General features: G+C 38.4%; 1 protein-coding gene across 1 annotated transcript in view; it reads left to right on the top strand.

Moving 5' to 3' along the window:
* Positions 1–25,393, top strand: part of LOC118743738 (extracellular sulfatase SULF-1 homolog) — a gene marked incomplete in the record, with an annotated part of 318,030 nt that overhangs the window by 290,674 nt on the left and 1,963 nt on the right. The window contains 11 exon segments of the mRNA XM_036476504.1: positions 10,193–11,469; positions 13,708–13,877; positions 13,970–14,296; positions 14,361–14,734; positions 15,271–15,596; positions 15,736–15,884; positions 17,634–19,123; positions 19,226–19,376; positions 19,459–19,769; positions 22,802–23,002; positions 25,063–25,153. Coding sequence (XP_036332397.1) covers positions 10,453–11,469; positions 13,708–13,877; positions 13,970–14,296; positions 14,361–14,734; positions 15,271–15,596; positions 15,736–15,884; positions 17,634–19,123; positions 19,226–19,376; positions 19,459–19,769; positions 22,802–23,002; positions 25,063–25,153 — 4,607 coding nt within the window.

Raw genomic sequence — 25,393 nt, 5'->3', positions numbered from 1 at the left:
GAAATTCCGTACTTCTCTTAACCAGATGGATGAGTCGTTTCGCCCAAAGGTGATATGGATTACGGAACACTGCGGCACTGAGGGGAACTCTGTAAGGCTGCTGAACTGGAGCGACTTGGCACCAAACTCCCTATTGAGAATAGATATGAGGAAATAAATAAGAATACAATTACAAATTTGTAAAATACTTACATACATATTATTTCAGAGGGACTTACTAAAGTAGCGAACGACTAACGAGGCACTTAACATCTTAGTATTTTGTATTAGTTTCCCCATTCCACATTAATAAGTTTGATCCTTCCAAGTTATTACATTTAAATAATTTCAATTTTCTTGAAATCTTTTCCAATATTAGCTATCGCATGCACAAGGAAACACGATTGAATAACAAAGGCAGACAAACAATGAACACAAGAAATGGTCTGTAAATAAACACAAAAGCTTAAAAAAAAAATAACACAAAAGCAACACACGTGCAAAAAGAACGCCAAACCGCCAAAGGTCATAAAAGTTCATGGTTTCGCGTGCGTCAAACTTGAACCAAACTGTAGTTAATCAATAGCCTTGGCACCCGCAATTACTTAAAGCGAAAAGCCTAGGCAGGACGGTAGAAACAATGTGATTGTGTGTGTACCGTTTAGTCCTTGCAACTTTAGCCGTCAAAGTTTAGAAAACAAATATATAAATTCAATTTCACGCCACCAAAACGCATGGAGGTCGTAATAGAATAAATTCAATATTTTTTTTTTTTTTGTGGACGTCATTGATGGAATGCGAAGGCTAAATTAAACGCAAAGTATGCGTTTATATTCTAGGTACTCATACACATACATATGTGCGTATGTATGGCAGTTCATGAGAAATTAAATGCTCAATAGAATATCTAAGCGTCAGGGAAGCCAACTCTTGGGGGATTCCGCGATTTGCAGGGAATTTCAGTTTGCGTGGGGAATTGGGGAATGAAAGGTTTTTTGTGGGGAATTTCCATTAACGTGCAGAATCGGGAGATGAACTGCTTTTTGTGAGGAATTAGGTGTTAACAAATTTATTCTTTTTTGCTTCACTAATTTCATAATGAGGTAAAAAAAAGTCGCATAAGAAATGCAACTGCAACTAAAAGTACTGATTTGCAATCCTGCAAATTATGCGAATTACCTTTGTCGCATTTACGTTCATATAAAGAATAAACACAATTTTATTTTTATATGGAAATAACCGCAACACCTTCGGAAAAAAAAATTTAAAACGAAAATCTTTAGCCACTTGAACTAGAAATGAGTGGGCTACAAAACTACATACTCAAAATCTTTCTAGAAAATCTAACTAAGAAGCTCGACATTTTTGCGAAAGTTTGTTGAAAGTTTTTTTAGTATTACAAGAAGTTTCAAACTTGGATTTATACAGGTTTTGTTAAAGAACTAACTATTTTTTTATAAAAAAGAGAAAAAATCAAATTAATAACAAGAAAATAATAATGATAATTGTGAAAACTTGTCAAAATTTGGCGCGAATAAAATTTTTTCGACCAATGTAGTGTGTAAACATTATATGCATGTACATTTTTTTCCTTATTTGTTAACTAACTTTATAAAAGTTTTGTTTGGTCTATGAATACATACATAGCTGAACTACATTAAAAAGAAAATACATAGACAGTCCAGCAATATGTCAAAATACACACGAAATTTTTTTTTGTGTAAATAAGGACATATCAGTTGGTGGGGAATTGTACGAAATTTATGGCAAAATCGCCGAATTTCATTGTTGAAATCGGGGAATTCTCAAAACCCTCTCTATGCATTGAACTCTACTTTTTCTTTTATATACGTACATATGTACATATTACACATACTTAAGTATGTATGCGAAATGGACTTATGAATAGCAAATAATAGTCTCAAGCGCATTTTGTCCTTATTAGACGCCATTCAAATGGCAATAAGCGGAAGTGATTATTGTATGGGCATACACTTCATTACGCCTTGCTAACACTGCTGCCAAAATTTGGCCGACATTCATCTAAAAGTTTTCAATTGTAGCTTCATATCTTCCATTTGACAATATTTTCCCTACGCATCCACATCTGTAATTTTCTTTTTTTTAAGCGCAATTTGACGCCAAGTCAAGTGCTAATTTTCCGACACACACACACATACATATGTATGTGCATTAACTAAAATGTCCAAGCGGATAGCAGCTCACCCACAAAGCGTTCCACTTGGCCAGTCATTAGCACTTTGGGAGGATTCTTCAATGACAACTGAATCCTAAAAACTGGGTCACTATGCGGCTGATTAGATATCCTGCGAATCTTAATAATCATTGCATAGCTACTATGTAGTACGCGGACGCTTTCAAAATGTTCGCGGAGTGGAAATGTAAAAGATAAGTGGGTGATGTGTTTTTTTTTTTGTCTACAGTGTGACCAGGTTAGTCTTTTTGGGGCTAAATTTAGCATTTGATTTTAAAACATAGCCTCAGAATTTTCGGTCTGCCTTCTGGCTTCTTTTACTTAAGATGTTCATAGTAAAATTCGGACCGGAACTTATAAAAATAATTACCATATTAAAAATACTTAATATTTCAAAAACTAAATTTTTTATTTTTAGTTTATGGCAACAACTTTTTTTACTCTCATTGTTTCCATCAACAATGATCGTTAAATTTGAATTTTCATGTTTTCGGTCAAATGGATCATAAATAAATAATAGGGACTTTTCTTATTGTTCCCCGAGTTATAAAGCGCTTCAGTTCAGTTGCGCATCGCCATAATACTATTATAACTTTTGAACTCATTGATGTTTAAATTTGAAGCGCTCCCAAAATCTTTCCAGGTATTCGTCTATAATGCTACATAAACAAAAAAAAAATTGAAATTTGATAAAACAAATTTTTAATTTGTAAAAAGCGCTCCTTAATTTTTAGAAAAAAAAGTTAAAATAAACCTTATTTTGTTTTAATTAAGTATGTACTAAGAACTTTTGCTTCTTTAACGTACATATACCCTTTAGAACAGTTTCTGGTTTATTGTGTAAAAATTTCCAATCGATCGATTTACAAACGTCTGAGATATTACATAGGGGTAATAATTTTTGGGTAACAATCGATTGTGTCGATAGTCACTTTCTGTCGATATACATCTGTATATACATATACTAGCAGACCCGGCGAACTTCGTCCCGCCCAAATATAATTTTTTCATTGAAACATTTGGACCAACGTTCGCCAGCAATTCACGTTCACGTTTGGTTTTGTGGCCGACAGAAGGCATATCCTCCATTGCCGTCTTAAATAACCTGACGAAAGCGTTATACCGAGAAGAAGTCTTTGCGGCTGGATGGCGAATCGTCCTTGAATCTGTATAGCATAGTTGGTGGCAATTTCCCAACTGGTGAGTATCATTGGTCCACATTTTGTTTAGTAACCGTAAAGCACGGACCGCAATGGTTCTGATGGTTGATTTAACGGAAGTAATTTGACTTTGATCCCTGGTCCCTCCGAATTGACGATTTTTAGCAATAACTCGGCTTCAGCGCCACCTTGCGCATCTTTTTTGCAATAGTATTGCCCCTATCGTTACCAGTACATATATATCTCGAATATGAGTCAAAGGCACTAGTGGTATGCAAATTTTCTTGCGAGGATACCTAAATGGGTGTATCCTATGGTTTTTAAGCCTATTGATAACCCTTGGAGCAATTACTTGGATATCGAGAGTCTACGTAGCGAATGTGAGACAAAACTAGCATGCCTCATTTGTGTTTGCTTTGAACCCGCAATGTGCGACTGCTACTAAGCGTTGATCAGACATCCAAATTATCCCTTCCAGAGAGGCTCAGCTACCTCTAATTCAATTCAACCAAGAATTAATACATTTGAAAGGAACTCCAAAATAGAAAGGAAAATAAAATTCTCAGTAGGCCTAACAAAGACGATTTGTAAAAGGTTCGCTGTGGCTACTGGCTCAAATTATTTGAGCTCTTCGCAGCTTTCGGCGGAAGGCAGAAAATGTATCGTAATGGTAAATGTCTATTAGGGCATCTCACAACAACTTAATTATTAGAAATACATAAGTAGCTTATACACACATATTTTACTAAATTTTTTAAACTCATCCTACGTCAATAAGTAAATAGCACTTAAGACAACTTGAATAACTGAAATACATACTACTGTTGTTAGATAAAATCTTTTTTCCACTCAATAATTCATAAATCAAAAATTTTACTATGGCAATTATTTGCACAAATAAAATACACCAACATACCAATAAAAAAAATACCTTATAGTTGCACGCCTCGTTATGGCAGTTTGCTGCTGAGATGTCAATAATTCTTAAGATAAATTGCGATTTTGTCGCACTCAACAAATAATCATAAAGAAACTTTGCAGCAGCAAACAAAGTTGGTCGTAAAAGTAGTAAAGCAAATATTTTGTAGAATAAGTACCCACACAAGGCTGACAATTTTTCATTTTTACTACATATTTAGTCGTAATACTTTTCCCAAAATATATTCCCACTTACATGCAGCAACTATTTGGAGAATGATATGACTGGTGCCTTCTGGTTGATTTCGTAACTATTTAAGACTGGTGCAAACGAATACACATTTAGATGGTATCAATTCAAGCAGATGAGACGAGTATGGTGCAGTTTTAAGGTCACAATAGCACAGGCATACCTTAAAAACCCTTTTCACAAAATGGACTAAAGAAACCCCAGATCATTACTTCCAACCACGTTAACGACCTCGCAAACAACTTTCACCCGGATTTTTTACAGACTTTTCACCTGGAATGCCCCCATGCCCTTTATGGTGAGGGTGCCTATATTCAACTACTCCGATGTACGAGGAATGTCTGCACAAAAGTTTACCCTGCGATTTTTAAAATAGCTCTCTTTAGGCGGCGCACAAATTCGGTGTACGATATGTGGCTAGGTGGAAACTGCTACTATTTGTTTTCCGGTTGACCTCGCCAGTGTAGGAACTGCCATATCCTACATTGAGGTCGAATTCAAGTCCTTGACGAAGCAGACAATCGATGGGTCCAAAGAAAAAATCGATGATCGATTAAAAGAGGTGCTGTTCTCGCCACGATATAGGAATCTATTGGGAGATCTTAATGCTACGATCGGCACACAAGGTATATTTGGTTCAACAGTAGGGCCCTTAACAACCCCTTCTGAGAGGGAATGGCATAAATCTAAGCTTCGAAAACGTTTCAATCGTTTAGAAGACGAAAGGCTGGCCGATGCACAAATCCTCCAAATAGAGGCCGGCGCCGATTTCTTCATCCATCTTTCAATCACCACTGTAGATGCTGTCTCATCTCATTCGACCAGATTCCCAGTTTGTGCAGATGCTCTCTTTGCCTGCGATGCCCAATGACGTTGCTTGTAATGATTCTAAGTTTTTATTTGGAGAGGTTACAATACAATCTAAAAAAAAATACAAACTTTTAGGTATTTTTTTTAAGATTGTATTCCACCAGTAAGTTTTTGGCTTGGAAAGGTCCTGTTGTACTATGCCAGTGCTGTTCTCTACTACTTATTGTTACTTTTCTAAGCTCTTGTCATGCAATTGCAAAGAATAGCTCGGTACTTATTGGATTCGATGCCGCAGCTAAGCCGTCCGCTATCTTATTCCACTGCATTCACTTGTGACCTGGTACCCAGAGTAGCTGAATATTATATTATTCAGTAAGGGCATTCATGTTCTCAATGCACTTAAGCACTAAGGATAATTTAAACTCGCAGAATGAACTGTCAAGATTCCTCATTCCCAGCCATTTTATATGAAGAAAACAACGCAGAATTTAAATTTTTGTAAAGGGGTTACGTGTTGAAATTGGGTGCAGAAGACCGAAGGCAAATAAGAAGCAAGTAAAAGAGAAAACAAGAATAAAAATGGGAGGAAATGAGAAAATGGTACAACTTTGACACGTTTATTTAGGTATAGCACGCGACGTCACTAGTTGGCATTAGAAACGCCACGCGTGGCGCTCCAATTTAGTGTCAGCAGTAAATCAGTTCTCGAAATCGGAGCAACCGACCCATAGGTTAGTCTTGGTAGGACTATCATGGTGTACATCCAACTGTACACCGTCAACTTCAATATGAGATTTCCATAGAAGACGAAAAATGTATGACACCTAAGTATTTCGCTTCGGAGGAGAGACTCATAATAGCTCCCTCTAATCTCGACAGGGAAAACGGCGGAAACCAGACCAGTCATGATTTGGACGGTTAAACGCCCCATGTTGAAAAGATTCTTTGGCTATTCAGCCATGATTGCACAACGAAAGCAAGAGCCCGCGAAGACAATGAAAGTCCCCGAGCAGTTATGAGAAATATGCCTTAACTGGTATTACATAGCTATGACAACTGACTAATCGTTAACCAGTATTATGCTAATGCATTGGTTGCCTAATGCACCTTAACAGAACTTCGTTTTTAGGAAAACTAGTAGTAGGCCAGTTGAGAGCTGGTAACTTCGACTGCATGCAGGGTAATGCGTCATATAAGCACACAGTTACAAAAACCAATGTGCGAACATCACATGTGTATTCTTTGTTGGCATGAAAATGGAAAATGAATGTGAAATGCTTGACACTGCAACGCCTTCACCATAACGCATGTCTTTGTGCGGTATTGCGGCATGCAGCTCCAACTATATGTAGAAGCGCCAGCACCAACAGCTGCAGCAGTGTGACAATTTGAAATAAAACAAAAAAAAACATACAAGAATCTAAGGCAGTAAAGCCAGCAACAACAACCAACCACTTGCAAAGCGACGGGCAGGAAACGGCAATGAGGGAGGACACTCGTTAAAAGCGTTTCCTCACTTTGCATTGGCACACAAGCGAAAGTTATGTAATGAAAAGAAAAGTTGGTAGTAAACCAAAATGAAATGAAATTTATTATGTGAACTTGCACACATACCTATATGTACATACATCCTTTAAAGCACATGTACACACATCCTTTAATGCCGACACATAATTTCTTACTTAAATGAAGTGGCAAACGACAACGTTGGGTAACATTTTACTTTCATTCTATTGTATTCTGGCTTTGGCTTTATTGAGCTCGCATGCTAACCAAAGTGAAAAAATTTAATGAACAGCATTCCTTTCGAGCGAGGAGGCGTGTACGTCAAGGTCACATGCCAACACTAAATAGTATTCGTAATAAAGAAGCAGTGAATGAATGGTTTGACACAGAATTCATGTAATATTTAGAGCATTTGATGTGAAAGTGAAATGGGTAATAGCAGTGGTGAGTGTTGGCTAAATATTTAGGATAAGCGAAAATATTTGCAATTTTGGGATTTGGGTTTTATTAGTTCGTCCCAAGTGCCAATAGCAATTGACAGTGATTCGATTTTATTTCGGAATCGATTCAGTGATTTTAAAAGGGTCAGAAAAGGGCCAGTGATGCATGAAAGGGGTCACAATGGTGCCTTTCATTGAGTACTAAAAGCTTCACATCTACTCACATTTATTAGATACTCTTATTGTGCAGACACGTTTCTGCTGAGCCACACGCTTAGACTATCTTAAAATCTTTACAAATTTTCGTGAATACAAATTGGGGCTTTTACAGTTTATTGAGTTTTTGATAGTTTGTACGTGCTGGCACTTCACTTCGCTGGGCGTGTTTGGTTTTTGGTTGTTAACAAAACATAATTTATGGCATAAGTTAGCATTTTGTACGAAACGCTTCATTAACGTTAAATAACATTAAGAATTACTAGACGTTGTGGATTTTGAATAATTTAAGGCTAAATGGAGAAAAATTTCTAAATTGAAATGTGGAAAATAGATTCTAATTTTTCAGCTGTCTTTCTTTGTTTCTTGTTTGCATCCTTGTGATAAAATTAGCCTGAATATTCGTAACTTCGTAATCAATACGTTCTTTACTGTCAAGAATGATTTTGAAGTATGTTTTGATAATATTTACTATTGAGTACAGGATATTTTAAGAGGCTACTTAATACTATAACATGTCTCGCTCAATTGAGTTGAGTGGCTCTAAGTTGAGTTGGGATGAGGTGAAATAAGTGAGGTGAGATAAGTTGAGGTTAGTTAAGTGTGTTGAAATAAGTTACAAGGCAGTTCTTGCTAAGATAGTAAAAAGTCTTTCGTAAGACAAATGAAAGACAGATGGCAAAACAGTTCGAAAGACTTTTGATATTCTAGAACAAAAGTCTTAGGATAAAGTTCTCTCATTCACCACTCGAGGTGGAAAGTTTGCGTCGCTCCAGCAGTCGCAATTGCCGAGTAAGCAAGCCACAGGGGTGCTAATCGAGAGATCCGATTTGGAGCCCTAGGTCATTTACTTTTTAGTTTTGAAAAACTTATTTTATGATTTTTTTTTACTTTTTCTTTCCTAATTTAATTTTATTTTAATGTTTAGATATTATTCTTTAAAACAAAGACATATTTTTTAATTTCATTTAAATTTTAAGAATTTATTTTATGTTTTTCTTTTTTAAAATAAATTTGTATCTTTTTAACCGACTTCAAAACAGGAGAAGGTTGTCATTTCGTCGGAATATTTTTTTTATGTATGTTACCGCATAACTTTGGACCACTGATTACAATAATTCTTTTTCTATCGGAAAGGCAGTGTCTCCGAGGTGGTCGCATACTAATTTGGTTTAGATGCGATCATTGGATCATAAGGAAATTAACGGTATTCTAATTTTTATATGAAGAAGGAGTCCGTTGTGTTTTTTGCTTAAAAATTATTTCAGTTTAAAATTCTTTTACCTTTTAGATTTTACTGTTTAAAAACAGAAACATGTTTCTTTAGCTTCATTTAAAATTTAGTATTCTACTTTATACTTTTTTTCTTTTTTTTAAATTGGTTTTTCTGTTAATTTAATTTTCTTTTAATTTTTTGTTGGATCTTTTTTAAGGATATTTTTTATTTATCAATTTTTCACTTTATTTTTTTATTGAATTTTTCAAATTAATTTTTAGATTTTAAAGTTTAAAAAAGAAAAAAAAATATTTTTTAGTTACATTAAATCTTTAACAATATTTTAAATTATTTTTTGGTTTATTTCTACTTAATATTATTTTTTCAATTTTTAATTGTTTAAAAAAGAATATATATATTTTTTTTTAATTTGATTCAACTTTAAAAAACGTATTGCACAAATATTAACAGTTTAACGCTAAGACCTCCTCATTAATTAATCAGTATAGTTGCCAGAGTCGACATTTGTTCTACGAAAGTCATTTGTCTTTCGAAAGATAGTGATGAGTTGAAAGACAGTTGCCAGAATTGCCCTGTTAAGGTAAGTTGAGTTGACGAGAAGTGAGGTAAGGTGAACTCAGTTGAGGTTAGATACGGTAAGTCAAGGTGAGGTGAGTTAAGGAGATGTGAAATAAGTTGAGATGAGTTCAAGCGTGTGCTGGTGAGATAAGGTGAGGTGTAGTGAGTCGATGTGAGATAATGTGAGGTGAGTTAAGGTTTTGTCTTTATCTCATCCTTTTTTTCTTTGTTTTAATGTGTTCCTTTATCTTCATATTTACCTGTTCCTCGATCTTTATTTTTAACTTTGTCTTGGTCTTTGTCCTTATCTCTATTTTTCGCTCTCTTTGTCTTTCTCTTCCTCTTCATCATTGTTTTTGTATTCTACTTCGGTTTTTGTCTTCGCTTATTTCTTTGTGTTCGTTTTAATCCAAATTTCACTCTTTATCTTAACCTTTATTCTATTTTTGACAAGTTGTTTTCATAAGACTAAAATTATATTGTACATCGATAAGACAGGCCCTTTAATTTGTCACCTCATTTTTTGAAAATGCAACGAACGATACAGATCTGATTACCTGGTGTTTGGTATTTAACGCAAACATCTCCGAACTCAATTAAAAATTTTCACTTCAAAACCCAAAAATTCTGTCGGTTTTTTGCCTTAACAATATAAACAAAGCCAATATAGTCAATAGTCTCAATAATCAAAGTCTTTGTCTCTGTTCTCAATTTTCGGTGCACCATGGCGTATGAAATATGAGAAGATATTTTTCCCTCCTAAGAACTACTTAACTACACTTTTTTGCAAGAAAACACATAACTTAACTAGAAATAAAGTTATTAGGCAAATTTTAATTGCATTAAAACCAATAATCATGGCTGTTTATAATAAACCTAATATAATTTCCATTTCACTTTCAGTTCAAATGGCCTCGCAACGTGCTGCAAATATATATGAACATACAAATATTATTACCCACACGAGCCGATAAATTCTCCATAAAACTATCAGCATGACGTAGCACCAAGAGCCCCGAACAAGTATTTTCAAATTACACCAATTTGGAACCACTCCAAATATCAGCAATACGAAATTGCGCGAATAAAACTGTGATAGTTGTAGAGGAAAAATAGACTTGGGTCGACAATCGCAAGAAACCAACAGCAACAGCAACAGCAAAATGCAGTCCAAGCGAGAGGAACAAATTGCACTCATTGCCTGCATCTCCCTGATATTTATGCTCAATTTGTTGCTGACGACAGCAGCGGCCAAAGAAAATATACCCAGTATATATGCAAATGAAGATTTGCGAGAAGAACATACACAGCCAGAGCGTCATAGACAACAACACAAGAAACATCAACATCAAAATCATCATCACCAACAGCAGCAGCGACGGCAGCAGCATCACCGTCGGCATGCGTTGCATGAGCGCGAAAAGCGTGAGAAGGAGGTGGGCGAGGTGTCGCACAGAGCAAATCAACAACGCACACACCACGAACATGTGCAGCACCAACACCAACATCATCAGCAGCAGCAGCAACAACAACACACGCGACAGCATCGCCAACATCGCGGCCACACACACAATCCTGCCATTGGTGGCTATGCCGCCAGCTATCTCAGCGACAGCAGCAGTCATCCTTCATCATCGGCGTCTTCTTCATCCCACGCGCAAGCACCGTCGTCGCCGTCTTCATCTGCATTTTATAAACGCTACTCACGTGACTCGGCGGCATTTCCAGCACGTGAACGCAAGCCCAACATTATTCTTATACTCACCGACGACCAGGATGTCGAGCTGGGATCGTTGAATTTTATGCCGCGCACTCTACGTTGGTTGCGCGATGGCGGCGCCGAATTTCGTCACGCCTACACGACTACGCCCATGTGCTGCCCGGCGCGCTCCTCACTGCTGACCGGCATGTACGTACACAATCACCAGGTCTTCACCAACAACGACAATTGTTCGAGTCCACAGTGGCAGGCCACGCACGAGACGCGCTCCTTTGCTACATATCTTTCGAATGCTGGCTATCGCACAGGTTACTTTGGCAAGTACCTGAACAAGTACAATGGGTCGTATATACCGCCGGGTTGGCGAGAATGGGGTGGTCTAATTATGAATTCGAAATACTACAATTACAGCATTAACATGAATGGGCAGAAGATCAAGCATGGTTTCGATTATGCGAAGGTAAGTGCGTGTGTAGGAGTTGGATTTACATAAGTTATTGCCCACAGAGTCGGCTGCAGTTGAATATTCACAATACGTTGAACATATTAATATACGCACTGTATTGGATTGGATCTGAGTAGGCCGAGAAATCGCTAAGCTGAAAATCAATTATGGTGATTAAAACCTTAGATCCTTAGAAGAGGAAAAAGCGGATATTATAAGCATAGCTCTTCCTCAAATTTTTGTTGCGAGTTGAGCTGAAATATTGGAAGCTGGAAAAAGAAAGAGGTCTGAGTTTTCTCCAGGCAAGTGACATAAATACATATCCCGGGCTGGCAATAATACCAATGCAATTAAATGTTGGTTCCATGGATTTTGACTCATGGTAACGATCTTAGCTCCTTCCCTTTGAGCTTTAAAGGAAATACCGTACCGTGCGTCCTCTTTGGATTTTGTTTTGCAGATGTTAAAGCTTCGCCAACGATTCCTTTGTCCATTATTGAGGATATCTCAAATCAACCCAACGATTCCTATAAAATTTGGGCTGATGATAGGCTCTGGTCACATCGAGTGAGTTCTCAGCAGTGCATTACCCTGAACACTCTGGTATCCTCGTCCTAACAAAGTTTCAGGTGGTAAGAAGCTTTCTCCAAAGGCGGTATCGATGTCACTATAGATCTTTATTTGGACACTTCTATCTACATAGTCCTATGCCGATTACTTAGAGAGAGAGAGAACCTGGATTAATTTATTGCTTTCTAGAACATCGACTTTAAATTTGCTATTGGAATTTAACTCCGACAAGAGTTCATCATTTGGTGCATGTATATAGCAATAGATATTGGTCTGGAATATTCTTAAATACATAGTTTCCGGAGCCCAAGGATCGCGCCGTAGTACTTAAGCCTATGTTAGTTGAACGTCCTTTTACGCTGGGGTTGCACCTCACTCAGCTAGTTTATGACAAGGCCGTACCCAAATAACTCAAATATGATGAAATAGCTGTCCTGTAGAATATTGAGGAGTAAAATCGTTAAACTCCAATTAATGAATCCTAAAAGTGCCTTGATGGACGAATTCTTTATTACAAAGTGTTTGAAATTTTTTAATGAATTTTTGACTAGCAAAGGCCAGACAGTCACAAAGAATATGTTCGGAAGTTTCATAGACCTCAAGGCAAAGTCCGCATTCTAACTCTTCGATAACATATATTCGGTGCATAAGAAATCATTGACGGATGTGACCAATTAGGTTTCCAGAGAGGATATTAAAAGGGTAGCCGAAGAGCCTGGCCTGTTTGTGACCCTACACCGCCCCCAATACTTACTGCGTGCAGAGTGTATCCACAAATAATTTCTATCCTAAAAAGGCAGTTAAGGTTCCTTCTCTTGTGCTAAGTGTTTAGCCTGGCTTCTCCTTCAATTTGCGCTTGCATCTTAATGTTGTTATGCAAATGAAGGTACCTACTGCTTCCGAAAGCCATATGGATTTTTAGAGAAGCTTTTTCATCGCTGAAAAACACTCGAAGAATGAAATACCCAATACTGCCTGTCGTGGGCCCATGGTGTCAGAAGAAACGTTGGATATTACCCGGACCAGGGATCGAACCCATGACCTACGGAGTGGTAGGAGGCATCTCTACCCACTCATGCATGTGATCAATAAAGCAGGCTATATCTTTAAAGGAAAGACAAATTTAACAGGCAGTGGGAGGCCCTTAAAGATTTAATGTGGTGCAGGTTAAGATGTCTAATACTTCAGCCTGCAACAACATAGGCCATCTGCCTATGAGAATAACAAGCTTTCTGCGGGGACCATATATACATCCACCTGATATGTCCTTCATCCTTAAAACGTGTGTGTACCAATGTACAAACACATTTGGGGTCTAGGGCAGGGAGTCCGTTTGCCCAGTCTTCGCGATATGGGAGTCAGAAATTCCGCATATTTTCAACCCTGAAGCTTCTTAGTAAGTTGAGCAAGTTATTATTGATCCAGGGACAGAAAACATGCCAATCTTGTTGAGACGTACTCTGCCAGTTTTTTTGCAGTGTCTTCTGCCAGGTCCTATAAAAATTAGTTGCATAGCTCAAGTTATCTATCTCAGCTTTATAAAGAGTGACTCTGTCTAAAATCATGTGTGGTACCAATTATTTTATCTTACTCTTCTTGAGGAGCCCATTTAACCGATGTCCTAAATTTCGTTTAGTAGTTGTTGTCTCTATCTCCACAAGTTTATGTTTCCCGTTCTTACAGGATTTCTATCCCGACCTAATAGCGAACGATTCCATAGCATTTCTACGTTCATCAAAACAGCAAAACCAAAGAAAACCTGTGATGTTAACAATGAGTTTTCCAGCGCCACATGGACCTGAAGACTCAGCGCCACAATATAGTCATCTCTTCTTCAATGTGACAACACATCAGTAAGTTCATAAAGCCACCATTTTATATACATACATTCATATTTATGTTTACGGGCATAATTTGCATATGTGTTTCTGTGATCTCCTAAAAGCACACCTTCTTACGATCACGCACCTAATCCGGATAAGCAATGGATACTGCGCGTCACACCGCCAATGGAACCAGTGCACAAACGCTTCACGAACTTATTGATGACAAAACGACTGCAAACGTTGCAGAGTGTAGATGTCGCCGTGGAGCGTGTATGCAACGAGCTTAGAGCGTTGGGTGAACTAGATAACACTTACATCATCTATACCTCCGATCACGGCTATCACTTGGGTCAGTTCGGTTTGATAAAAGGAAAAAGTTTTCCATTTGAGTTTGATGTGCGTGTGCCTTTCTTGATACGTGGACCAGGCATACAACCGGCAAGGGTGTAAGCTTCTAGTTCTAAATAATTTCCTGTTGGTAAGAATTCTCAAAGACGGGTTTCGTTTTAGGGTCGACGAGATCGTCTTGAATGTCGATCTGGCGCCCACTTTTCTGGACATTGGTGGTGTCACAACGCCGCAACATATGGACGGACGCAGCATTTTACCGCTACTATTCAGTCGTCAACGTAATGTGCGTGATCAGTGGCCAGATACGTTTTTGATTGAGAGCTCTGGACGACGCGAGACACCTGAACAAATTACCGAGTCACGTGCACGTCTGCAGGCGGATCGACTGAATATGAGGCTTGCGAATAGCACCTTTATTGATGGGTTCACGTTTAATGAGACCACAGCTACTGGCTCAGCAGTAGATGTGGTCGATTTGGAATCGCGAGAAGAGGCAGAATTCGAAGAAGGTGCGGGTTCGGAAGCCGAAAGAGGTGGGTGCAAAAGTGATAAAATAGTAAAGTCGGAATTTGAATTCCCTTCCCCACTAGGATTCTTCTATATCGAAAAAATATCCGCCTGTTTTTTTAAATCAAAAACTATGTATTTCGAGAAAGACATATTTATATAGGCATACATAGTACAGAATTCTTTAAAATCAGCATTTTTCAATCGGCAAACTCTGTTTCTTCTCATGAGACTTCAAAAGATAATACCCAATTGTTTATTAAAAACTTTTTTGTATAAATTATTTTTTATTTGTCCTCCAAAACCCCCAAAAAAATGCAATGAAGTCTCGTGAAGAGAAATAAAGTCTATGAAAATTTAATTTTTTTTCATATAAAAAACATGCGAACTTTGAGTGAATACTAAATAATTTTTGATTTAAAATAGAATGGTATATTTATGTTCGATATCGAACAATCCTAGGGGGTGAGAGGATTAAAATTCCGACTTACTTTTTTCTCATGAATTTTTAGACCACCCTAATGTACATATGTGTAACTTATCCTTATGTACTTCATTACAGTAGCGCAAATTGAGACGGAAATAGAGGACGATGCTGAGGACAATCTCGACACCGACACCGATATCGAGGATGATGTGTCTTCTGGTGTTTTAGATGAAGATATTGAAGATGAATTGGATGTGGATGCAGCACAAGAAGAGGGTTTAGATCAAGAGCAGCAGGATCAATTCGACAACAACCTGCCAATGGCGCCGTATATGACGAAAATGATGCGTTTAAATTCAGAATGTTCTGATCCATCCTTGCTGGAAAATTGCCGACATGGACAAAAGTGGAAGTGCGTTAACGAAGATGGTCGTTGGCGTAAGCACAAATGCAAATTTCATGTGAGTCGATTTCGATTTTATTTAGTTGAATTATTTCAGATTATTTTAAAGCTATCAGAAATATTTAGTACCCTGGTTGGCTTGATTTTTGTAGTTTCATGTTATCTTATCATCCCTGAACTGATTTATCTAACTTTAGTTACAGCTGCAACATCATCTCGAGGAGATATCGAAATTTACGAAAAAGGAAACGAAACGTAACTGCGCGTGCTTCACACCAGATGGTGTTGTCTATACGAAAATCAAAACAAGCCGTAGTTACTTCGATGGAGATCGCATTCGAAAGAGGTGAGTGGCCTTTACATAAAACATATTGACACATAGAAGGGGATTGTGAAAAATTGAGTTACTTGCATTGATCGCACCTTAGTCCCGCCCCAATTCGCTCTTGGTTGCTCACACCGTCTGCTCCGTGATGCCGGCACGTGTCATCGACAGCTGGGTCCCATGAATGATGACGCCACCACACGAAGTATAGGCAGATGCAGCAACTCGCCTGATAATAAAAGCTGGCACAGTTCTTATATATAGCATAAAGCGGCATAAGATCGAACTTTGCTCTCGTGGATCACCGCACCTACAAACTTTTGTCAAATTCAAAAAATCTTACTATGAATCATTCGAGCACTCTCTTTTCTCTTCCCACATCAACAGATTTTGATTTTGGCGAACGCCAATTGCTCAATTTAGTCATTGTTGAGCAGCCCCTTTCATTTTGTCCGGACGACCGGTGAAAACCCGCCCAAATTTCCTGTCTGAACCGGCTGTAATAGCGAATGGGCGTTACCATCATTGCTGGGTCGATACCGGGGATCCCCAAATTAAGCATCTAAAACTAAAGATTAGACAACAGGAAAACCAACGCATCTGAAGAAAATTTGATGAGTTTTTGAAGCCATGGAACATCACCTCTTATGTGAGCAAGCTTGGTCAAGCGTATGGTCGCTGTTCAACTCGAGTAAGGGCGATGACAAAGTGGAGATTTTATTCGGCCATCGCGTATCATGGGATCCGAAGCGAAGCGTGAGCTAGTATAGCCAAAAATTCATGCCAGATCAGAAGACTGCACAAACTGCCAAAATCCAGTGCTTTCGGACTTTTGCCAGTGGCAAACCTCGAGGCCGAAGCCTAAGGCACAAATGGGTTAGACAGGAATAGACTACCTCACTACCTTAAAAAAGTTCCCAATCTGTTGATGACCACTCTCCAAATTTGTGCAAATCAGGTACAGTGGTCACACTGCTAAAATCAGGAAAAACTGTCCACAAATGGGAGTGTTATCGTCCCAAAACAGTCCAACTCTTCTGAGGTCGGCAATGGTCACTAATATTTTAAGATAAACCATCAAAGCCCAGAGAAAAATTCTGCTTCTGTTTAGTTTTAATATATCGAGAACCAGGACTACATATGACTACTACTGGACCCGACGCCGCACAGATAGGCATTAACGGTGTTCACACAGTGACCATCATCACCTCCATTAACCCTCGTCCCATGCATATCATCATCGGAATTCAACCGTCACCTAATATAAAGAAAGAGCTTCAGCTGTCTCGCGAGATCTGAGTTACTCTGTAAATTGCAGCAGATTAAACTCTTGCCTAACTAAACTCGACCATGACGTACCCTAGATATGTTTCGCAAGCGAATTTTCCCTAGCACATGCGGTTTAAATCCGACCTCTCTCCTTTCTATTCGGGGGTCTAACTTCAGTTGAGCTCGGTGACAACGATTGAAAGATTAGCTGATTCTAGACAAAGCTATGTAAGTAGACACAACGGGCAGATCGACCATTGAATGTCTTCCCGGTGAGCAGTATCCCAGCATTAAACCAAATATCAGATGATTTTTACAAGAATAAGATAATTTATTAACTCGCGAACTCAAAAAATTTTAGTTTATATCATTCACTCGATAATGGCATTTAGCGCCTATAAGTTACTTATTTATAGGTGTAATTTATTTCGGTTTAAAATATCTTCGAACAATTATTTCCATTGACTTTTCATTTTCTTTTATTTCACTCTTTCCCTCCAGAACTCAGAATCCATCACGCTTTTCTCGACGCGAGAAACGGTCTTCGCAAGACTACTCTGAAATTTTCCATACGGAGCTGCCGTACGAGATGGAAGAACTGCTTGATCTGCAAGATACGCTCTCCATGGTTGAAGAACAGTTGACTCAACCGAAACGTACCAAACGTGAACTAACCTCCAGCTTCTTCGAAACACGTCCCACCAACGATGCCAATGCCGAAAACAGCTTCAAATCGGGCACCAACTCAGCCAATGATTCCATTTCCAAGGTCATACAAGAAATCCAAAGCACACTTGAAACTCTCGAATTGAAATTTATTGCTCCAAATGATTTGCATCAACCTAATAATACGACTACCTTGTCGGCAGCTGGCTTCGTGCGAGGTGGCAAATTTCCCAAAGTGGGTGGGCGTGTGGGCACACGCTGTTACATTGAATCGCAAACCGGCAAGGTGAACTGCTCTGATGTCATTTACGATGATGAAAAGACATGGCGTAAGTCGCGCAATCAAATTGATATGCTAATCAAAGTGCTCAAGGATAAAATAACGCACTTGAAGGATATCAAGAAGCAAATGCGCGAGAATAAACAACAACAGCTGAGCCAACAACAGCAACAGCAGCAATTGCATTATCACTCCGGACGTTATTGGGATAGGGACTATGTGCCACGCAATGGTGCCGGTGCTGGTGTGAACAGAAATAAGGCGACGGAGCAAGCAACTGGCGATGAGCTGCCATACAATGTATCGGATTACTTGGGGCGCAGACAAAAGGGGCGTCGACGTAATGGCGGTGGTGGCCTAAATAATAACCATTTCTATCAGCGCGGCGGTTACCATCATCATAACTACAATCATCAGCAATACCGGGGGCAGCATTTGGCTGGCGGCGCGGGAGGAGGTGGACGTCGACGCTACGACAAGACGCTGGGTGGACGCGAGTTCGATATGAACTACTTCACACAAGGACATTTCGGCTTTGGCGTGACAACCACGTACAGTAATGAGATTAACAATGAAAATGGCAGTGGTGCGAGCTCAGGCTCAGGGGCGGCTGCGGCTGCGGGTAGTTATGGTGTTAAAAGCACGTACGGTAAAGGCCGCATTCAGGGCCACAATGGCAGTTTGGGCGGCGGACAGTCACAATTGCAAAGGAGACGACGGCCACAAGTGACAAATGCAACTGTCGCACAGGTATTCACTACAACACAAACAACATCACCGTCCATAGCGCGTCCAACAACAGTGAGGCTAATGGGTGGAGGGAGGGCAATGACGACGACAACGACAACAACTGCACGAACAACCACAAGCAAAGATGAAGAGTCCTTTGCGGATGCTACGGCAGCTAAACCTGCTACAACCGCTACCGTAACTGAGGAGACAGCAACAGCAGCTAGCACGAAAACAACAACAAAAACACGTACGCTATGGTCGACAACACATGCACCAACAAACATTAGTATTGCGCCCAGCAGCAGTGAGAGTAGTGAGTTTGTGACATACATATGTGCCACAATCAACTTGGCTTGCCAGCTCCTTTGGCATTGCTCTACATGCATTGACTATTTTTTTTCTATTACATTTGCAGTCACCACAAAGGATCCACGTGAAGTCGATGTGCTCAGCAATCAAGGCCAAAAGGAAGTTTTTACAGGCTTGGGCAATACGCACAACGCTGACCCATTTGAGCAGCAAAAGGGTCAACCAGCTGAGTGCTACTGTGAACCGGATACAGAGAGGTGCGGCGACACTTAATACCGTTATATGTCAATTTCTTTGTGCTCTTCTTTTTTCTTTATTTAATTCGATTCTCAATTTTAGTTATGCTGATTCAAAGGAGATAGCACGCGAGGCACGTCGCAAACTAAAGGAGGAGCGACAGCGGAAAAAGGAACGGAAACGCATCAAGAAGGCACGTCTAGAGAAGGAATGCCTTTCGGAGAAGATGAACTGTTTTTCGCACGATAATACACATTGGCGTACGGCGCCACTTTGGAACGATAGTCCGTTCTGTTTCTGCATGAATGCCAACAACAATACCTACTCATGCGTGCGCACCATAAATGCAACACATAATTATTTGTACTGTGAATTCACCACTGGTTTGATAACGTTCTATAATTTGAAAATCGGTGAGTATTGGAAAATACTGTGGGGATTCTGTAAGATATATTTAAATGATTAAAAATTGCTTTACTGAGTTCCGTTGCAGACCACAGTGGTTCAAAACAATGTTTACTGTTCATAATTCACTGGAGCCCACATTTTTCAGCCAATTTGATTATTATTTTTAAATAAAAGCTTATAAAATTTTTAAGAGACTATTTGAACCCGATTTTTGAGTTTTTTTTTTTAATTTGTATTAATTTTTTTTGTGAAAAGTCCAGAAAAAGCAAAAATTTAGAAAAAATCAATTCTCCTTATACACTTGCAACTTGCACTTTATTACTCTAATGATCTATAGAACCTCCTACACAAAACTTTTCTAAAAACCAAAAAAAAACTTGTTTTGATGAAATTTTTTTATAACATTTCAGGCTTTTTTTGTGTGAAAATTTTCTTGGTTTTATGAGAACCCTACAATTGTTTTCAACTAGTTTTTATTATGATACATTTATTAACTGGAAAAGGCGAATCAAATTTTTTCAAAATTACTTATTACTACTTTTTCTGCATATTGCACAAAAAAATTTATTGTTATCAAATAAAAATGCAAAAATAAGGCAGAACTAGACTCTTGCAAATTGTATAAGCTTTCATTTAAAACGTAATAATAACACTGAGGGAAAAATGCAGGCTTCCGTGAATTATGAACAGTAAATGCCAGTTTGAACCACTGTGCGGTCGTCCAACACAAGTGACTCCGAACGTCCAGATCGCCCAAAAGAGATCGTCACGCCAGAAATCGTTGACAAAATTTATGAAATTATATTGGACGATTAAAGAATGAAAAAAGTGAGGTGGCTGAGGCTATCAAGGCCCTCAGAACTCATCAGGTATTTAACATCTAAACTGGTGATGAAGTGCCTTGATAAGCTGAATACTCTTGGTCTGACCAGTCGAGTTTGGGTTCTCTCGGATACTGGGTTAATAGATACACTATAAATCCATGAAGGGGATCTTTTGTCCGCAGTGATTTATTCCCCAACATTAAAAAGCTGTATGCTTGCTCACTCTCGAACCTAAGCGTAGCCGTGTGGAAACTTCAAAGGAGTTGAACTTATACGTACGGTGACCATATTTATGGGAGCCGGATACGGGACAAAAAAAAATTTTCCACAAAAACTTACAGCTCTTAAAGCCCTTTAAGGAATTTGTATGCTGTTACAACAACAACAACATGGGTTTAGGCGCCTGGTGTTAGCAGTCGCATCTAAACAGTATTATGTACAGATGCGTGCATCTAATTAGCAACGAAATTCAAAACGATATTGCTTGCAAATTATGTTTATTTATTTATTTTTAATAATTTTCATTTAAAATATAATTCAATCTATAACAGAAACCACAATAACAAAAGTTGCAAAGCTTGCACAAATTGCAAAAAAATTAATCAAACTTAAAAAAATCGTCATCAAAATTTCAAAATTTTTAATTAGAATATATAGAAAATGTTGGGGTATGCAGTTTTGTAGCCCATTCAATAATGAAGTGGAAGTTTCAAGTCGCTAAAAATTACCGTTGATTTTTTAGAATTTTTTTTTGTCGAGGGTGTTGCGGATTTTTTTCCAAGTAAAAAAAAATTTTGATCATGTGTTATATGGAAGAAAATGCGCAACACCCTCCACAAAAAAAAATCTAAAAAATCAACGGTAATGTTTAGCGACTTGAAACTTGCACTTTATTATACTAAAATTGAATGGGCTACAAAACTGCATGCATACCCGAAAATTTTCTAAATAGTCCAATTAAAAATTTTGAGATTTTGATGACAATTTTTTGAAGTTTGACGAATTTTTTTGCAATTTGTGCAAGCTTTGCAACTTTTGTTATTGTGGTTTCTGATATAGATTGAATTATATTTTAAATGAAAATTATTAAAAATAAATAAATAAACATAATTTGCAAGCAATATCGTTTTGAATTTCGTTGCTAATTAGTTGCACGCATCTGTATATTGTTTTTCTTATGAAAAGAGCTTTACTTTCATAAAAAATAATAAACATTAAATAAACTAGGAAAAAATTGAAAAAAGCTTGCTAATTTATATTTTGGTCACTACGTATTCCCGAATCGAAATACTGGTGTCCAGATTAGAAAATTATAACAAAAATAATAGAGAAAATTACGACCATATATGTACCAACATCACTTCAAACTAATTCATAGGCATGTCATTTTAATGAGGGGTAAAGGCGTTGAAACACCGAATACGGGACAAATACAGGACATTAAAAGAAATACAGAACATTTGGCGTCCCGTATAAAACAAATAAATTGGCAGGACAATGGGCCAAAAAAGAGGACTGTCCCGTATGATACAGGACGGATGGATCGTCCACAATACACCAGAGACCAAGGAATACTCAAGAAAGTGTAAAAAAGAAGGCCCAAGTGGGACCGACAGCCCATAAGGTCATGGCCACAATTTTTTCGGATGCACTCTGTGTCGTTCACATGGTCTACCTTGAAAAGGGCAAAGCGATCACAATATTATTTGGAGTGTTTGAACGGTTTCGATGTTGATTTGAAGCAAAAACAACCAAATTTGGCCAAGAAAACAGGGCTGGCCTATACAGACAATCAATGCACGGGTGCATAGAACATATCCATCGATTGGGCTACGAACTCCCACCTTATCCGGCATATTCACCAGATTTAGCCCCCAGCGACTATTTTCTGTTTCCAAATTCAAAGAAATGGCTGCGTGGTAAGTGATTTGGGCCGAATTAAGAGGTTGTAATTGAAACAAACGTTGGTTTTGGACGTTGGAAAACCTATTATATGTATCGATCGTTGTAATACGTTTTCGGATGTGAAAACGACTGTTTTGCTGATTATTTTTTCGTTTACTATATATTATTGCCTCTGGGATACTAAACATGGACTACTTACATGCACTTACTGTAATATATTCTTACTTATGCAGCATAAATTCTGGCATAAAATACATATATCAATGCGAGCATCATTATTTTAAACTCCAAACTCTTTATATTTACAGATCCCTTTGAAACACAAAACCGCGCCTCATCGCTGACCAGCGAGGAAAAATCGTATATGCATGACGTATTGGAAAAACTGAAGGGCTGTCGTGGCAAGAGTTGTACAATTAAACGGCATCCGCAGAACCAGTTGCAGCAGCACCAGCAACAAAACGAAAGCGCGTTGAGGACACTGGCAAGAGACAACAAACGTAAACATGGTAAGGACTTCTATATAACTGAAATGATTTAAAAGAAAAGTATCTTGGAGTATACTAAAATAATCGCCTGCCACCATCCAGCGTAGGTTAAACAGGCGTACGCCATAGGGTGGTGTATTCTCACTCCTTCTTTGGATTGGGGTCGTAGACAACCTGCTAGAGGAGCTGCCGGGTGTTTGCTTATGCGGATGCCGTTACATTTTTAGTATAGGCAAACTCTTGGAGATATCGTCTAAAATTTTAGACAAGGATGCTTTTACCTGGTTGCTAAATAGTCTATAAAACAGAATCCGTCCTGTTCACAAGGAAGTGTTAGATACCCTACGCGATACTATTCTCATCTGCAGGCATTCGCCTTGCTCTTTCTGATAGTCAAGTACTAGGGCTTGATTCCGGATGGCAAGCTGTCGTAGAAACATTTTATGGGGTCCTAGTGTGGGGGAATTCTCTATAACAGACTATGTTAGTCTAGAAGCGGATAGTGTTTATGTTGTTTGTGGGACAGTTAGAACCACTCACACAAGTTGACATGATAGATATTTAGGGGTACCGGTTACTCTGCTGGTTCATGATATGGACATTCTGATTAGTTTTTCACTTTGAAATTTGTCTTCGATATCACTATAGTTTTTGCCATCCAGAGATAGCTGCCATTAAGCGAGCAGTCGATTTGCTGCTGAATTGTGCGACGTTAGTAAAGGATAGTCTGATAGTTAAGAAATAAGCCTTCACGGTGCTCTCAAAGCTAGTTGGGAAAGTCAGGCTTAACTTTCTTCGCGTCTGCGTATTTCCTTTCAAATCATATAAGGATGCCAAGCCACTGTGATAAATAACGCAGACAACTTCGAGGCGAATGAGCTGGCCAGCAAAAGCCCCCTCGAGTTGGTCTTCTCTAGAAAGAGGTCTATGTACCTTTGAGTACATGTCCCCGTGCCTGTTCAGCGTACGTTGGGCGAAAACTGGACCACTCAAAGGGACGACCAGAGGCAGTCAAGAGATTTCATTAGGCTCTCATATCAGCATCTCTCAATTCTGGTGGACGTATTGACAGGACACTGTCAAATTGTGATTCAGCGGTGTATCAGATCATATCACGGTCGCAGCTGCTTGAAGGCCGACGTTTTTACAAGACTTTAGTTTTAACACTTGAGCTCTCTGGCTGGAGCTCTGTGGGACCAACAACTACATCATTATTTTCACCCAGGGTTTTTCGCTATAAAATTAGTAGTTAAGTGTACTCTGGGATGTGTTTTGGGGCAACCAGCCTAACCTAATCTCACCGTACCTATCGTCATCCAAATATTTAACCTATCCCAACAAAAGGCATCCGAATGGAAATAACTTTTCAATTTAATATTTTGAGAAAAAATTACCGATTTTTATTTTTTTTGCTTTTCTTCATCCCTAAATTTTCTAGTCAAGATTTAAATGTACTTTTAGATTTAGAAGTTCGCTAAAAACATCCAAAGCTCCCTAAAAAATCTGGAAATTTTTCCGAGCGGATCGGTCATACAGTCTGTCAAAGTGGCGAAATCGATATGTTTATTTCAGATGGTCAGTTCAGAAATTCATGCACTTTGAAAATATGATCTTCAGTCAAATCAAGGGCTTCAGTCCCATTTTTTTGGTATAATCTCCGGCTGTCAGCGTTTCTCCAGCTGTTCGCAGTCAGATCTTTCTGCCTCTCTTTTTTTTCTCTTTAAAAGACGGCTAGTTTTAAACTGTTTTTAAATCGAAAGAAGAAGAAGATATTTTTTAGGAGATAGAGGACTTTAATACCGGTAACACCTTAATACCGATATATTTCCTAATTCTTACGCTACACTTCTTCAAACATTTTTATATTTTATTAACCCTTTAATTCCCCAGTAAAAGCACTTTGCAATGGCCGTACTTTTACAAAGAAGCCCTCCGCTCAAAAAGCGTAGGCGTTCTAACCTAGAATTTCATTTACTGAATATCTTACTTGCTGTGTAACTGAAATGGCCCATTTATGAGTTTTTCCTAATCTTCTCATTAAGCCACTTTAACATTAAATTGGAAAATTTTACAAATTTCAGGCCTAGCGCAAAGCACCTCAGCTCTTGGTTCGTTTGTCTCCAGCCGCCTCGACTACGACGAGCCTCTCGCTAAACGAAGAAAACTATCAAAGTGAGTAGCACAAATGCATATACATACATACATACAAATGTATAGACATTAGGGTGCACCCCTCTCCATACAAAAAAAAAGTCTATATTTTAAGACTTTCGCCAAAATATTTCGGACAAATACTAAGATATGCGTTGGCTGGATCGATTTCAAAATACCTCCCTATATGGAGTTTTTTTTAAATAAAATTAGTTTTTAAAAATACTTTCTTCAAACAGTCTCGTCAGATATTAGAAGAGC

The sequence above is a fragment of the Rhagoletis pomonella genome, unplaced genomic scaffold (genome assembly GCF_013731165.1).
Source record: "Rhagoletis pomonella isolate Grant_MI unplaced genomic scaffold, Rhpom_1.0 Rhpom_scaffold_00001, whole genome shotgun sequence".
Lineage (NCBI taxonomy): Eukaryota > Metazoa > Arthropoda > Insecta > Diptera > Tephritidae > Rhagoletis > Rhagoletis pomonella.
Note: the sequence above shows the minus strand (reverse complement) of the source record. Positions and strands in the feature narration are given on the sequence as shown.